This window comes from Balaenoptera borealis (genome assembly GCF_965194805.1).
Source record: "Balaenoptera borealis genome assembly, chromosome: 2".
NCBI classification, from domain to species: Eukaryota; Metazoa; Chordata; class Mammalia; order Artiodactyla; family Balaenopteridae; genus Balaenoptera; species Balaenoptera borealis.
In genome coordinates this window covers 32,965,371-32,982,577 of record NC_138867.1, presented here as the reverse complement: position 1 = coordinate 32,982,577, position 17,207 = coordinate 32,965,371, and the positions used below count along the sequence as shown (strand labels likewise).

General features: G+C 36.3%; 1 protein-coding gene and 1 long non-coding RNA gene across 3 annotated transcripts in view; one reads left to right on the top strand and one right to left on the bottom strand.

The window, feature by feature from the left end:
* WDR70 (WD repeat domain 70) overlaps nucleotides 1-17,207 on the bottom strand; it is a 304,073-nt gene that overhangs the window by 110,577 nt on the left and 176,289 nt on the right. For both annotated transcript variants that reach the window (XM_082382288.1, XM_082382289.1), the window contains exon 10: nucleotides 2,268-2,442. In XM_082382288.1, the coding sequence (XP_082238414.1) occupies nucleotides 2,268-2,442 (175 nt within the window). The remainder of the gene's footprint in view (nucleotides 1-2,267; nucleotides 2,443-17,207) is intronic.
* The window catches only part of LOC309624481, a 298,479-nt gene that overhangs the window by 209,240 nt on the left and 72,032 nt on the right, over nucleotides 1-17,207 (top strand). The window lies entirely within an intron of this gene.

Sequence of the window (17,207 nt, the reverse complement as noted above, 5' to 3'; positions counted from 1 at the left end):
ATGATGAATAGGATGTGGTATAATTAGCTTTACATTCATGTATTATTAAATAAACAAAATCAAAGTCTGTGATTAGACGAATGGCTTAAAAGATTTTGGGTGCAGGGGGGAACTGGCATTCAAATAGCTTTGGTTTCTACAAAATGGGAAATAGGAGATATACTAATTATTTCAAGAGATGTGCAAGGCCCATCTCTAAAAACTATACTGAACTTTATGAAAATATATGGTTTCTAAGACAAGGCATATATATACGTAAATATATATATATATACCAAACACATCACTATTAAAGCTAGATAAGAAAACTTCATGTTTTAGAATTTCTATGTTTAAATCAACAGCACCCAGAGACGATGAAAGCTAGGAAATAAAAAATTTATTGCTTTGTTAAAACTCAGTTTACAATTCAAAGGATTTTTTAAATCTCTGAGCTGTTATGAAGCATTATGTGGTTTATAGTGGAGATGAAAACAGAAATAAAAAGATCTGACAAACAGAAAATGCCAAAGATATTTCCAGCAATCTTAACATGGACTCCTTTTTCCTATCACTATTTTTTACCTTATTCCAAGAAAACTGACTTTAACTCATCTGCCTGAAAAGACAACTATGTTTCCTGGGGCCCCTTTCAAAATGTAAGTATTTGATAGGCAATTTTATTTGAAAGAAAATTATTTTTATAATTGTTAAAAAGAACAAGAATGTAAACTCTATGAAGGCAGAAATTTTGGATAATCTACAGTATTTGCAGTGCCCAGAATAGTGCCTGCATATAGTACGTACTTAATATTTATTAAATTAATAATTTGACCATCACCTTTTATTAAAATAAGATAACTGGGGCTTCCCTGGTGGCTCAGTGGTTAAGAATCCACCTGCATGGGCTTCCCTGGTGGTGCAGTGGTTGAGAATCTGCCTGCCAATGCAGGGGAGACGGGTTCGAGCCCTGGTCTGGGAAGATCCCACATGCCGCGGAGCAACTAGGCCCGTGAGCCACAACTACTGAGCCTGCGCGTCTGGAGCCTGTGCCCTGTAACAAGAGAGGCCGCGACAGTGAAAGGCCCGTGCACCGCGATGAAGAGTGGCCCCCGCTTGCCACAACTAGAAAAAGCCCTTGCACAGAAACGAAGACCCAACGCAGCCATAAATTAATTAATTAATTAATTAAAATTTAAAAAAAAAAAACAAAAAAAAAGAATCCACCTGCTAATGCAGGGGACACAGGTTCAAGCCCTGATCCAGGAAGATCCCACATGCCGTGGAGCAACTAAGCCTGTGCGCCACAACTACTGAGCCTGTGCTCTAGAGCCCGTGAGCCATAACTGCTGAGCCCACGCGCCACAACTACTGAAGCCCGTGCACCTAGAGCCCATGCTCCGCAACAAGAGAAGCCACCGCAATGAGAAGCCCGCGCACCGCAACGAAAAGTAGCCCTCGCTCGCCGCAACTAGAGAAAGCCTGTGCACAGCAAGGAAGATCCAATGCAGTCAAAAATAAGTAAATAAAATAAATTTTTTTAAAAAATAAGATAACCAATTATGACATTAGTGTAGATTTTCATTTTAACTTTGGTGATCTAGAATCATTCCACTTAACAATTCTTGTTTTACCATCTATGCATACAACAAAACCCTTTTCAAAGCTTATTGGTAATTCACAAAATTAGCCAAAGGCTATTCATTATCTTATTCATTATTTCTGTGGTTACAGAATTCTATGATCCCTTCCAATTCCAAAGTTTATTTATTCTAATAATGACCAAAAACTGAAAAGAAAAAAAATCTGAAACCTATTCAAATGGAATGTCACAGAATGTCAAAACAAAATATTATTTAAATTACTAAAGAAATAATTGCATAACAACTGATGGATTGTCCTTGCTATTTCATGGTTTTCTCAAATCTTTTAAAGGGTATTTTCTAGTGCTCTGCTTAGTCTTGTTTTATATTACTGTCAAATCCTTCGCTTTCAAAATCAAGTATACTGAGATGTCATATAATAAACTGCATTATGCTTTTTAAATTTTATACCAAAAGATTTAGTTTATTTTAAAAACAAAATCTAATACGCATTGGAAAATACTGAGCTGGAATGTTTGCTAAAATGCTGTTTACTGCAAAAGTCCCAATGTTTTATCAACTAACACTGAAGTTTAAATTAGAGCTAAACTCAGGAAATTGACCTTCATAATATTTTAACATGATGTTTGGCTTTGTAAGGTGGTTTTCTTCTAAGAAAAGAGGACTTAAATGTCCTTAACTTACAGTCAAATTTCGGTCCCAGATCTGTATGCTTCCATTCTGGCAGGCAGCTGCTATGAGGTTTCCATCTCTACTATATGTACAAGTGGTGGGAATTACTTTTTTACCCTGCATTGTCCGTGGTTTAAACACACTTTTTTGCTTCTTTGGATTTTCAACTTCCCATGTCCTCACAGTCCTAAAAAAAAATGAGATTTTCATTTATAAAAAAGAAAGGATTTTAAAATACAAAAGAGTTCACAAAGACTGCTTCACCTTTTAAGCATATAAATCTAATTAATGTTTTTAAATTTTTATTTAATATTTAAATAATATTTTAAATAAAATGTGCATTGTAAGACATTCTAAACTTATAAATGAGATTACCCACTAAAATAAAGTGAACCATCCAAATTGTGTTGTCATGAAATCAAATAGCAAGTGGCAAATTCCACTTCAAATCTGTCAGAGTTCTTAGTTCTGACCCTCTAAAGCAGCAGCTTCCAAACAATTCTGACTATACACTCTGATCAGTAAAACTGTTGAACATAATACACCCCCTACATACACACATTAATTTCTAAATTACATGTGTTAATGTACTGCTATATAACACACACTGAAAAAAACTGGTCACTAAGAAAGAATGATGTCCTGCTCTAGGGCCCAGGCAAATATCTCATGTCTCTGGGGGAGGCTGACTGCCTCAAGTTTCCACCAAGTAACAACTAATAGTCTAGAGCTGGGGCAGAGACAGAACGAATACCCTCCCGCTCACAGTCCCAGGCAAAGGAGTACTGCCACTGAGGGAGGCTAGAATAAAATCTATATGAGAAAAAAAAAAAATACAGAAAAAACAGACTAGCAACTTCTTTGCAGAAACTATCCAGGCTAAACCACTACAGAACAACATCTCTAAAGTTCTGAAAGAAAAAAAAAAGTCAATCTAATATTCTAAAGCCAGAGAAAACATACTTCAAAAGAAGGTGAAATAAAGGCTTTTTCAGATGAACAAAAGCTGAGATAATTCATTTCCATCAGATATGTACCACAAGAAATGTTAAAAGAAATTCTTCAGAAAGAACAAATATGACACAAATGGAAATATGAATCTACACTAAGAAATGAAGAGTGCCACATATGGTAAAAATGAGGGTAATGTAAAAGATATTAAATGTAAAACATTTAAAATGTTTAAATCTCCTTAAAAGATAAATGGCTATAAAGCAAAAATAATAACATATTGTGAGGTTTGTAACATATGTTCAAGTAAAAGGTGTGACAGAAATAGCACAAAGGTTGGGAGGGAGGAATGAAAGTATACAGTTTATACTATATTTGAAATGGTAAAATATTATTTGAATAGAGACTTTGCTACAGTAAAGATGTATATTACTAACTCTCAAGCAATCACTAAGACATTTTTTATAATGAATATGTAATAATGGAGAAAAAATGGAAACCAAAAATTAATCCTATCAAAAATAGGAAAAGATAATTTAAAAGAACAGTGGGATTAATATAAAACAAATAGCAATACGGTAGGTTTAAATCCAACCTCATCAGTAATTACATTAATTGGAAAAGGCATAAAAGCTCAAATTAAAAGGAAAAGACTGGCAGATTAGATTAGATAAAAGCAAAATTCAACAGATTCTGTATTAAAAAACACACAAAAACCTTTAAATATAAAGACTTGGGACTTCCCTGGTGGCGCAGTGGTTAAGAATCCACCTGCCAATGTAGAGTACACTGGTTCGATCCCAGATCTGGGAAGATCCCACATGCCGCGGAGCAACTAAGCTCGTGTGCCACAACTACTGAGCCTGTGCTCTAGAGCCTGAGCCACAACTACTGAGCCCGCGAGCCACAACTACTGAAGCCCGTGTGCCTAGAGCCTGTGCTCTGCAATAAGAGAAGCCACCACAATGAGAAGCCCACGCACTGCAACAAAGAGTAGCGCCCCTCGCCACAACAAGAGAAAGCCCACACACAGCAACAAAGACCCAACGCAGCCAAAAAAAATAAATAAATAAATCTTTAAATAAATAAATAAAAAGACTAAACCGTCTAACAGTAAAAGGATGGAAAAAAGATGTGCCATCACATAATCAAAAGAAAGCTAGAGTGACTATATTAACGTCAAAGTGGACTTCAAAACAAGAAATAAAACAAGAGACAAAGAGGAGAATTTCATAATGATAGAGTCAAATGATCAAGAAGACATAACAATCCTAAATGCATACGTCCCTAATAACAGAGTTTCAAAATGTGAAAGCAAACTTAATAGAAATAAAAGAAGAAATACCAAATCCATACTTTTTTTTTATAGGTTTATATGATTTTATTTTTTTTTCACTTCTTCATTGGAGTATAATTACTTTACAATGCTGTGTTAGCTTCTGCTGTACAACAAAGTGAATCAGCTATATGTATACATATATCCCCATATACCCTTCTCTCTTGAGCCTCCCTCCCACCTCCCTATCCCACATCTCTAGGTCGTCACAAAGCATCAAGTTGATCTCCCTGTGCTATGCAGCAGCTTCCCACTAGCCATCTGTTTTGCATTTGGTAGTGTATATATGTCAATGCTACTCTCTCACTTCGTCCCAGCTTACCCTTCCCTGCCCCCATGTCCTCAAGTCCGTTCTCTATGTCTGCCTTTATTCCTGCCCTGCCACTAGGTTCAGCAGTACTGTTTTCTTAGATTCCATATATATGCGCTAGCATATGGTATTTGTTTTTCTCTTTCTGACTCACTTCACTCTGTAGGACAGACTCTAGGTCCATCTACCTCACTACAAATAACTCAATTTCGTTTCTTTTTATGGCTGAGTAATATTCTACTGTATATATGTGCCACATCTTCTTTATCCATTCATCTGTCAATGGACATTTAGGTGGCTTCCATGTCCTGGCTATTGTAAATAGTGCTGCAGTGAACATTGTGGTACATGAATCTTTTTGAATTATGGTTTTCTCAGGGTATATGCCCAGTAATGGGACTGCTGGGTCATATGGTAGTTCTACTTTTAGTTTTTTAAGGAACCTCCATACTGTTCTCCATAGTGGCTGTATCAATTTACACGCCCACCAACAGTACAAGAGGGTTCCCTTTTCTCCACACCCTCTCCAGCATTTATTGTTTGTAGATTTTTTGATGATGGCCATTCTGACTGGTGTGAGGTGATACCTCATTGTGATTTTGATTTGCATTTCTCTAATGCAAATCCATATTTATAGCTGTATACTTCAACACTCCTCTCTCATTAACTAATAAAACAAGTAGACCTCTCTCTGCCCCCCCAAAAAAATCAGTAAGGCTATAGAAGACCTCAAAAACTGCACCAAACAAGTTGAGGTAATTAACATTTATATAATACTTCACCCAACAACAATTGGATGTGCATTCTTTTATACATTGAACATTCACCAAGATAGACCACATCCTGGGCCATTAAAACAAATCTAAACACACTAAAATGACAGAAATCATACAAAGTATGTACACTGTCCAAAAAATAAAACTAAATAAATGATCAATAACAGAAATGTATCTGGAAATATATCTCTTCCAAAAAATTTAGCAATTAATAAATACAACTCTAAATAATCCATGAGTCAAAGAAAAAAATCACAAGGGATATTAGACAACACTCTGAAGCCAAAAAACGTGAAAATACAATATATCAAAATTCATGGTGTCCAACTAAGGCTGGGCACAGAGGAAAAATCTAGCAGTAGCTACATATGTTAGAAAAAAGAAAGGCCTCAAATCAATGACCTAAAATTCAAACTAGAAAAAAGAGAGAATATTAAATCCAAAGCTAGCAGAAGGAGGGAAATGAGAATACAAATGAATAAAACAGAAAACAGAAAACCAGTAGAGAAACCAAAAGCTGGCTATTTGAGAAGATCAATAAAATTAATGAATTTCTAGCTGGAATTATTAAAAAACAGAAATTGGAGACAACGTCAAACACCAGTATCTTGAATGAAAGAGAAGATATCACTATAGAGCTTAATGACATTGAAAGAATAATAAGGAAATTTTATGAATGAATTTATATAAATAAATTTGATAATTTAGATCAAGTGGACAAATTTCCTTAAAAGACAAACTACCAAAGCTCACTCAATAAAAAATAAATAACTAGAATATTCCTATATGATTTTAAACTAAGTACATAGTTTAAAATTCTCCCACTAAGGATGACTTCACTGTTGAATTCTACCAAACATTTAAGAAAGAAATAATACCTTAAGAAAGAAAAGGCTGCCTACTGAATGGGGAAAGATATTTGCAAAGATGTATCTCATAAGGGGTTAATATCCAAAATATACAAAGAACTCATACTGCTCAACATCAAAAAAACAAACAACTTGATGGGAGGAGATATGGGGATATATGTATATGTATAGCTGATTCACTTTGTTATAAAGCAGAAACTAACACACCATTGTAAAGCAATTATACTCCAATAAAGATGTTAAAAAAAAAAAAAAAATGGGCAGAGGCAGGACAAAGTTCCACCAGACAAAGAGCAGCCTTCCCCACAACAGTGCTCTTGAGTAGCCCCATGTGGCCCCAGTAGAAAGCCTCTGATGACTTTGACAGATGAAGTTACAACAATAGCAGAGCCCAACGGGAAGAAGAAAGACTGCTCTTCTTTCCCGGCAAGGACTCAGCCAATGAAAAGACATGGACTCTGTTTACTACAGCCCTCCCAACTTCCTTTTGTCCTCTATAAAAGAGTTCTCCTTCCCGTGCCTCTGGGGACTCGCACGTGGCTCCATGGTGGTAGACCCTGAATTGCAATTCTCTGCTGATCCCGAATAAACCCATTTTGCTGGAGAAATATCTGACAGTCTATTTGTTTCAGGTCAACAAAAGGAAGGGAGTTAACAAGATTTGGGGACCCTGGAAGACTCAGAAAGGCAAATTATCCACTTGACACATTTGAATGGACACTAGTTGACACCTCTCAGGCTGACCAGATGCAGGACTATAAAGACCCAAAAAAACCAAGAATAAACTACAAGAGATTAAAAAAAAAAAAAAAAAAAAAAAAGGGCAGAGGATCTGAATAGACATTTTTCCAAAGAAAACATTTAGATGGCCAACAGGCAAATGAAAAGATGCTCAACATCAGGGAAATGTAAATCAAAGCCACAATGAGATACTACCTCACACCTGTCAGAATGGCTATTATCAAAAGACAACAAATAACAAGTGTTGGCAAGGATGTGGAGAAAAAGGAACCCTGTGCACTGTTGGTGGGAATATAAATTGGTGCAGCCACTATGGAAAACAGTATGGAGATTCCTCAAAAAACTAAAAACAGAACTACCATATAATCCAGCAATTCCACTCCTTGGTATTTATCCAAAGAAAAAGAAAACACTAATTTGAAAAGATATATGCACCCCTATATGTTCACTGCAGCATTATTTACAATTGCCAAGATATGGAAGCAACCCAAGTGCCCATCAACAGATGAATGGATAAAGAAGATGTGGTGTGTACACACACACACACACACACACACACACACACACATACAATGGAACATTACTCAGCCATAAAAAAGAATGAAATCTTGCTATTTGCAACAACGTGAATGGACCTGGGGGTATTATGCTAAGTCAAATAAGTTAGACAGAGAAAGACAAATACTGTATGATTTCACTTACATGTCAAACTTAAAAAACAAAACAAGTGAACAAACATAACAAAACAGAAACAGAGTCATAGATACAGAGAACAAACAGGTGGTTGCCAGAGGGGAGGAAGTGGGGGTGGGAGAGAAATAGGTGAGGGAGATTAAGAGATATAAACTTCCTAAATTAGAAAGAGAAGAAAAAAACCATATGCTACCACTTATATGTGGAATCTAAAATATGACACAACTGAACTTACCTACAAAACAGAAACAGACTCACAGACACAGAGAACAGACTTGTGGTTGTCAAGGGGTCAGGGGCACGGGGGAGGGATGGATTGGGAGTTTGGGATTAGGAGATGCAAACTATTATATAGAGAATGGATAAACAGTAAGGTCCTACTGTATAGCACAGGGAACTATACTCAATATCCTGTGATAAACAATAATGGAAAAATATGAAAAAGAATATATATGTATATGTACAGCAGAATCATTTTGCTGTACAGCAGAAATTAACACATAAATCAACTATACTTCAATAAAATAAATTAAAAAAAATTTTTTTAAAGATACAAACTTCCAATTGCCAAATAAATGAGTCATAAGTATGAAATGTACAGTCTGGGGAATACAGTCAATAATTACATAATATCTTTGTATAGTGACAGATGGTAACGAGACTTACCCTGGTCATCATTTTGAAATGTATAGAAATATTAAATCACTATGTTGTGTAACAGGAACTAACATAGTGTTGTAGCAAATTATACTTCAAAAATAAACAAACAAACTCATAGAACTAGATCAGATTTGTGGTTACCAGAGGCGGCTGGTGTGTGTGTTGAGGGGGAGCCCGAGGGGCAGTGTGTGGAGAAATTGGGTGAAGGAAGTCAAAAGGTACAAACGTCCAGTTGTGAGATAAATAAGGACTAGGGATGCAATGTACAACATGATAAATATAATTCACACACATTATATAAATATAATTCATGTTATGTATGAAAGTTGGTAAGAGAGTAAATCCTAAGAGTTCTCATCACAAGGAAACAAGTGTTTTTGATTTCTTAAATTTTGTATCTGTATGAGATGACGGATGTTCTCTAAACTTACTGTAGTAATCATTTCATGATGTATGTAAGTCAAATCATTATGCTGTACTCCTTAGACTTACTTATACAGTGTTTCATGTCAATTATATCTCAAAACTGGAAGAAAAAATTAAAATAAAAACATCTGGGGGACTTCCCTGGCGGCGCAGTGGTTAAAAATCCACCTGCCAATGCAGAGGACACAGGTTCGATCCCTGGTCCAGGAAGATCCCACATGCCACGGAGCAACTAAGCGCGTGCGCCACAACTACTGAGCCTGTGCTCTAGAGCCCGTGAGCCACAACTACTGAGCCCGCGTGTCGCAACTACTGAGCCCGCGTGCTGCAACTACTGAAGCCCGCATGCCTAGAGCCCGTGCTCCGCAACAAGAGAAGCCACCTCAACGAGAAGCCTGCGCACTGCAACGAAGAGTAGCCCCCACTCGCTGCAACTAGAGAAAACCCGCATGCAGCAACAAAAACTCAACACAGCCAAAAAAAATAAAAAACCATCTGAAGGAAGGAAGGGGGGCAGAGGTGGGGAGGGGAGGGGAGAGGGGAGGGGAGGGGGAGGGGAGGGGGAAGAGGAGGGGAGGGGGAAGAGGAGGGGAGAGGAGGGGAGGGGAGGGGAGGGGAGGAAGGAAACCAACTCTATATAAACCCTTCCAGAAAATAGAAAAGGGAACACTTCTCAATTCATTCTATATGACCAGCATTACCCTGATGCCAAAACCAAAATCACTACAAGAAAACAAAACTATGGATCCATATCCCCAATGAACACAGACACAAAAATCCTTAACAAAATATCAGTGTATAAAACTAGCAGTGTATAAAAATGATACTATGACATGATTAAGTGTTATTTAAACCAGGAATGCAAAGGAGGATTGAAAGGACTGAAAATTAAACAATATAATACACCATATCAACAGACTAAAAAAGATATCTGATCATCTCAATTGATGCAAAATAAGCATTTGAAACAAAATTCAACACCCACTCGTGATTAAAAAACAAAACAAAACAAACTCTCAGCATTCTAGGAATAGGATGGAACTTCCTCAACCTGACAGAGGACAGCTAAGAAAAACTTACAGGTAATATACTTAATGGGGAAAGGCTGAACGCTTTCCTCTTATGCTTGAGAACAAGGCAATGATCTCAAACCCTCACCCTTTCTTTATACTAGAGCTGCCCACCAGTGCAATAAGGCAAATAAAAAATATTAAAGGCTTACAGACTGGAAACAAGAAATAAAACTGTCATTATTAAGAGACCACATGATCATCTATATAGATAATCCCAAGAATCTACAAAAATCTTAGTAGAACTAATAAGTGAGTTTAGCGTGTCACAGGATACAAGGTAAATAATCATAAATCAATTCTATTTCTATTGACTAGCAACAAACAACTGGATGTTGAAATTATGAAAATAATACCATTTATAACAACATGAATAAATATGGAATCTCAAGATATGTGTAGTATCTGTACACTAAAAACCATAAAATATTTCGGAGAGAAACGAAAGAAGATCAACACAAATGAGAAGATATACTGTATTCATGGAGTCAATACTGTTAAGATTTCAATTCTGCCCAAATTAATCTTTAAATTCAATGCAATCTCAATCAAAATTCCAGCAGAGTCTCCTTGGGGGTTAGAAACTGATTAAGCTAACTCTAAAACTTACATGGAAATGCAAACAACTTGGAACAGCCTAAAACAATTCTGGAAAAGACCAAAACTCATTCTACCCAGACTCCAGATTACCTTCTAACTCCCACATTATAACACCAATCACATAAGCTGTAATTACACATAATGACATCTATTTCTTCTACAAGAAGAGCTCCATTAGAACAAGAGCTCTGTCTGGTTTTTGTTTTATTTTTTTAAATCTTTGTATGCACAAAGAGGTTCTACCAAATCTCTTGAACCCAATAGGAACATAACACATACTAGGTTCTCAATAATTGCTTTGAATGAATGAAAGAAATTCACTGCCTATCTAAGCTAGAAATCAATTTTATTGAGATATAACCAACATACAATGAAATGTAACTGACTTCTAAATGTATAGGTTTAAAGTAGCCAGCATTTGCTGTCAAATATTTATGATTTTTTCCAAATGAAGGTTTTTGTTTTTTTTTTAAAATAACTTTTGCATGTCTTCTCCCTAAGCTTTGCTTGGGAACTTAATCAGCTGTTTAACATTACCAAACCCTAGTTTTCAGAGCTGTCAAACCCAGTGCCTAATATAAAAATGCATTCACTACATTTTAGGAACTACTAACTAGCAAAATGTAAGCTCAAATAAGAGTTTGGGAACAGAACACAGGAACAACAGAAAGGCACTTTGCAACTTCAGGATATAAAGCAACCTAGTGGAAGATCCAGGAGACTTAACTTCAGTGTTACACAACACTGTGACAGCTAGAAGCAATCGGCAGTGTGACAGATACTGCTAGCAGCATACTCCAACATCCATTCTCTTTTCTTCTCTAAGTCTGTATTTCCCAGCCTCTTGTAGATATATGTGATGAAATATGGCAATTATGCTTTGACCAACGTGGTGTAAATGGAAGGGTATTAAAGAACTCTGGGAAAGTCTCTAAAAGAAGGTTGCAGGCCCTTCTTCACCCCTTCTTGTTTACTCCTTCCTCTGCCAGCAATTTGGATATGATTCTGGACTCAAGCAGCATCTCAGAGCAACAAAATAGAAGGCCCTGGTCCTTGATGACACTAAAGCCACCAAACCAATGCTGGAGTGCCTATGGATAGACTTCTCTTACTGATGGATGGATAGATAGGTAGGTAAAGTTTATTGGGGTATAACATACTTCCAATGAAATTCATCCTTTTAAATGTGCAGTTCTGTGAGTTTTGACAAATGCATAATTCTACCACTCCAAAAACTTACCTTATGTTGCTTCTTTATAGAAAACCCGTCACATCCCCAGCTTCAAAGTTGGCAACTATTGACCTGTTTTGTTTCCCTGTAGTTAAGCTTTCCCAAATATTATATAATAGGAACCACACGGTATGTAGCCTTTTGAGCCTTGCTTCTTTAACTTAGCATAATGTATCTAAGTTGTTGTGTATATCAGTTGTCCATTCCTTTTTGTTGCTGAATAACATTCCACTATATGGATATACCACATTTTGTTTTCCATTCGCCAAATGCTGGATAGCGGGTTGTTTCCAGTTTGAGGTAATTATAAATAAAGCCACTACAAATATTCATGTACAGTTTTGTGGGTTTTTTTTTTCCTTGGTAAAAATAAGCTGTCATTTCTCTTGGCTAAATACTTAGAAATGGAATTGCTGGCCAGATGAGAAGTATGTGCTTAACTTTATAAGAAACTGCTAACCTGTTTTCCAAAGTGGTTGTTCCATTTTGCATTCCCACCAGCAATGTATAAGAGTTCCAATTACTCCATATCCTTGTCAGCACTTGGTAGTATCAGCTTTTTTTAAGCCATTCTAATAGGTGCATATTGTTAGTGTGATTTTAATTTACATTTCCTAAATGACTAATGATATTGAAGATCTTTCCATGTACTATTTGCCTACCATTTCTCTTCTTCGGTGAAGTGTCTCTTCAAATCTTTTGCCTGTTTTCAATATTTAGTTGTTTATTTTCTACTACTATTTTTTGAGAGTTCTTTAGGTATTATGGGTACAAGTTACAAGTTCTGTATTAGATATGTGTTTGGCAAATATTTTCCAAGTCTGTAGCTTGCTTTTTCATTTTTTTTTTAAACAGTCTTTCAAACAGCAGATGTTTTAAATTTTGATAAAGTCCTATTTATCAAATTTTTTTATATTGTATCTAAAAAATCTTTGCCTAACCCAAGGTCATAGAAATTCTCCTATGTTTTCGTCTAGAAATATTACAGTTTTAAGTTTTACAATTAGGTCTATGATCTATTTGAATTAGGTTTTATATGTGGTATGAATTAGGTTTTATATATGGTTTTTTTTAACATATGGATATCCAATTATTCCAATACCATTTGTACCTGAGCATTATAAAACCATACTCCCAAATGAATGTATTCTGTATTGTTCACTTGTCTCTGTTCAGTATGTTTTCCATAGTTAATATGCACAAAAAGTTGAGAAATACCTACTGTGCCTTTTCTTTCTATCCTCAGCTCTGCAACACTGGAGATAAATTATGATAGTTTCTCTTTTTTTACAACTGAACATCTGCAAAAGTCAGATGATACTTTAGAACTACGATATGAAAGGCCCCACACAAGTACTATAAAGTATCATTATCATTATCTGGTTTGTTTAAACTTCATCTGTAAAACTGGGATAATAATACCAACAATGAGGGGTTGTGAGGATTAAATGAGATTAGGGATGTAAACGTGTCTAGGACGGTACTTGGAATACAGTAGGCACTCAATAAATACTAGTTTCTTTCTGCTCTTCCTCTTAGACCATAAATAAAACATTAAAGCTAATAAACCCAACAACTAAGTACGTTCCATTTATTTCAGTGGTATATTAAAAGGTTAAGCTAGTTATCAATATAACAGCAAGAAAAAGCAGCTAGCGGGCTTCCCTGGTGGCGCAGTGGTTGGGAGTCTGCCTGCTAATGCAGGGGACACGGGTTCGAGCTCTGGTCTGGGAAGATCCCACATGCCATGGAGCAAATAGGCCCGTGAGCCACAACTACTGAGCCTGCGCATCTGGAGCCTGTGCTCCGCAGCAAGAGAGGCCGCGATAGTGAGAGGCCCGCGCCCCGCGATGAAGAGTGGCCCCCGCTTGCCACAACTAGAGAAAGCCCTCGCACAGAAACGAAGACCCAACACAGCCAAAAATAAATAAATAAATAATTAAAAAAAAAAAAAAAAGCAGCTAGCCTAGCATACAGATGTATGAAATATAAATTTACACAGCATCTGATGGTGACTAATAACATTATGGTTTTATGGATCTGATTCTCTGAATCTACGCCTGAAAAAATGGATGCTAAAATGCTAGGCCATTAGGTATCTGTCAAAACATTTTATGCTGAAGAACACATATTTTGAAACTTGGAGTGAGATCTGGTCTTGTAAAATTAAAACTGTGTTTCATAAAAAAGATTTAAAAATAGAAGAAGGATCTGCGTGGGCCTTTCGGGACACAAAATGAAAACACCCAGAAGACAAGAAAAAGACACAGGTGGGGTCATTACATTGCCCCAGGCACAAATGCTTTCTATCTTAAAATTTTGAATTCTTTCCAGATACAAGTTCTAAACATTCTGGCATCTGCTGCATAAATGCATCACAGCATTTGGCAGAAGTCAAGGGAAGCATTAATTTTGCATGGAGATCACTTAAGAGATCTTGGTTTAATTTTTCTCGAAAGACTACACAAGCAACTTGAGTGATGTAAGAGTCTGAAACTTGCTGGCTCTCTTCGCAGAACAAATCCAACAAGAAAAACCTTCTTTTCAAAAATGCCCAAATATTAAAGGTATTATCCCACAGAAATGGGGAAAATATCTTTTCTATATAAACCCACAACAATCTTTATAAACATACATAAGCCACATTATGCACACAAAGTAATTGCAGTAAAAATATAGTTGCATTTAGGAGAAATGTATTTTGTGTTAATGTTCTATACTTATAATTATTAAATTAAGGCCTTATAAAATCTAGACTTAGAGTAAGGAATAAATGCTACAATAAATAACCAGTTATACCCTTACATTTATGGCCAACTGATTTTCAATAAATATGCCAAAACAATTTCATGGAAAAAGAATGGTCTTTTCAAAAAATGATGCTAAGACAGCTAGATATCCATATGCAAAAAAGATGACTCTGGACCTTTACTTCACATCACAGAAAAATTAGCTCAAAATGGATCATAGACATAAATGTAAAACTCCTAAAACATGACATTGGATTAGGGCATGATTTCTTAGATGGACACCAAAAGCACAAATGATAAAAGGAAAAAAAAGATAAGACGGACATCATCAAAATTAAAAATTTACATGCTTCGAAAGATACTATGAAGAAAGTTTACAAACAAGCCATAGACTTGGAGAAAATATTTCTAAATCATATATCTGATAAGAGACTGGTATTGAGAATACTTAAATAATTTTTACAATTCAATAAAAAGATAAGTGACCCATTTTTTAATGGGTAAAAGATTTGAGTACATATCTCACTAAAGAATATATACAAATGCCCAATAAGCACATAAAAAGAAGCCTGACATCATTTGTTATTAAGAAAATGCAAATCAAAATCACAGTGAGATACCATTTCATACCCAATAATCAAAAGACACATAGTAATAAGTGTTGGTGAGGAAGTAAAGAAATGGGAACCTTCATACTTTACTGGTAGGAAGGTAAGATGGTGGAGCCAGTTTGGAAAACAGTTTGGCAGTTTTGTAAAATATTAAACAGAGATTTACCACATAACTCGGCAATTCCACTCCTAGGTATCCACCCAAGAGAACTGAAAACATATCCCATGCAACAACTTTAACATGAATCTTCATAGAAGCATTATTTATAATAGCTAAAAACTGGAAACAAGCCCAATGTCCATCAACTGATGAATGGATAAACAAAATATAAAATTGTCGTACAATGGAAAAACGAATTGTTTGGCAATAAAAAAGAAAAAGGAGTGATACGTACTATAGTGTATGACTTTCTTGAGGCTGCCATAACAATAACTACAAACTGGGTAGCTTAAAACAACAGAAGTATATCCTTTCACAGTTCTGGAGGCCAGAAGTCTACTCCCTCTGGAGGCTCTACAGGAAAATTCCCTCTTGCCTCCTCCAGCTTCTGGTGCCTGTCAGCACTGATTGTCTTCACTGGCTTATAACCACATCAGTCCCATCTCTGCCTCTATCTTTACACAGCCTCGCCCTCTGTATGTCTTCTCCTTGTTTTGTCTCTTATAAGGATTCTTGTCACTGGATTTAGGGCCCACCTGAATAATCCAGGATGATTTCGTCTCAAAATGCTTAACAATTACATCCCTTTTCCAAGTACGATAACATTTACAAGTTCCAGGAATTTGATATAGAAATATATCTGTGAGCTACCACTCAAACCACTACCCACTGTAATATGGACGAACCTCAAAACACATTATGCTAAGTGAAAGAAGCTAGACACAAAAGATCATATATCATATAATCCTTTATATGAAATGTCCATAAAAAGCAAGTATATAGACAGAAAGCAGATCAGCAGGTTGCCTAGGTCTGGAGGTAAGAATACAGAATGACTAAACATAGATTCTTTTTAGGGTGATGGACACATTATAAATTAGATTGTTGTGGTGATTACCCAACTCTATAAATATACTAAAAATCAGTTAATTGCCCCATCCTCTTCTAGTTTCAGCTGCTGAACGTCAAACCACCAAAAATTAAACATTTCTGAGAATCACTTTCAGAAATCTCAGATGAGGAAGTCAATCAAATGAAATTAGAAGATTCTCAATTAAAAATATATACCAAAATACTTATTGGCCAAAAATTATGCCCTGTTCTTACAAACCAAATAACCCTGAAGCTCTTTACAAAGCATTTTAAAATTCTTTTATTTCATTAAATCAAACAACAAGAGAGATCAGGGTCTAGTACATAAAATAAGAAGCAAAGGATCCTGGGGTGGTGGTGGTGGGATGAATTGGGAGATTTTGACTGACATATATACACTAATAAGTATAAAATAGATAACTAATAAGAACCTGCTGTATAAAAAATAAATAAAATAAAATTCAAAAATTCAGAGAGACCCTCAAGATGGGGGAGGAGTAAGATGTTGAGATCACCTTCCTCCCCACAAATACATCAGAAATACATCTACATGTGGAACAACTCTTACAGAACACCTACTGAATGCTGGCAGAAGACCTCAGACCTCCCAAAAGGCAAGAAACTCCCCACGTACCTGGGTAAGGCAAAAGAAAAAAGAAAAAACAGAGACAAAAGAATAGGGACGTGACCTGAACCTCGGGGAGGGAGCTGTGAAGGAGGAAAAGTTTCCACACACTAGGAAGCCCCTTCACTGGTGGAGACAGGGGTGGTGGGGGGGAAGCTTCGGAGCCATGGAGGAGAGCACAGTAAGAGGCGTGCAGAGGGCAAAGCGGAGAGATTCCCGCACAGAGGATCGGGGCCGACCAGCACTCACCAGCCTGAGAGGCTTCTCTGC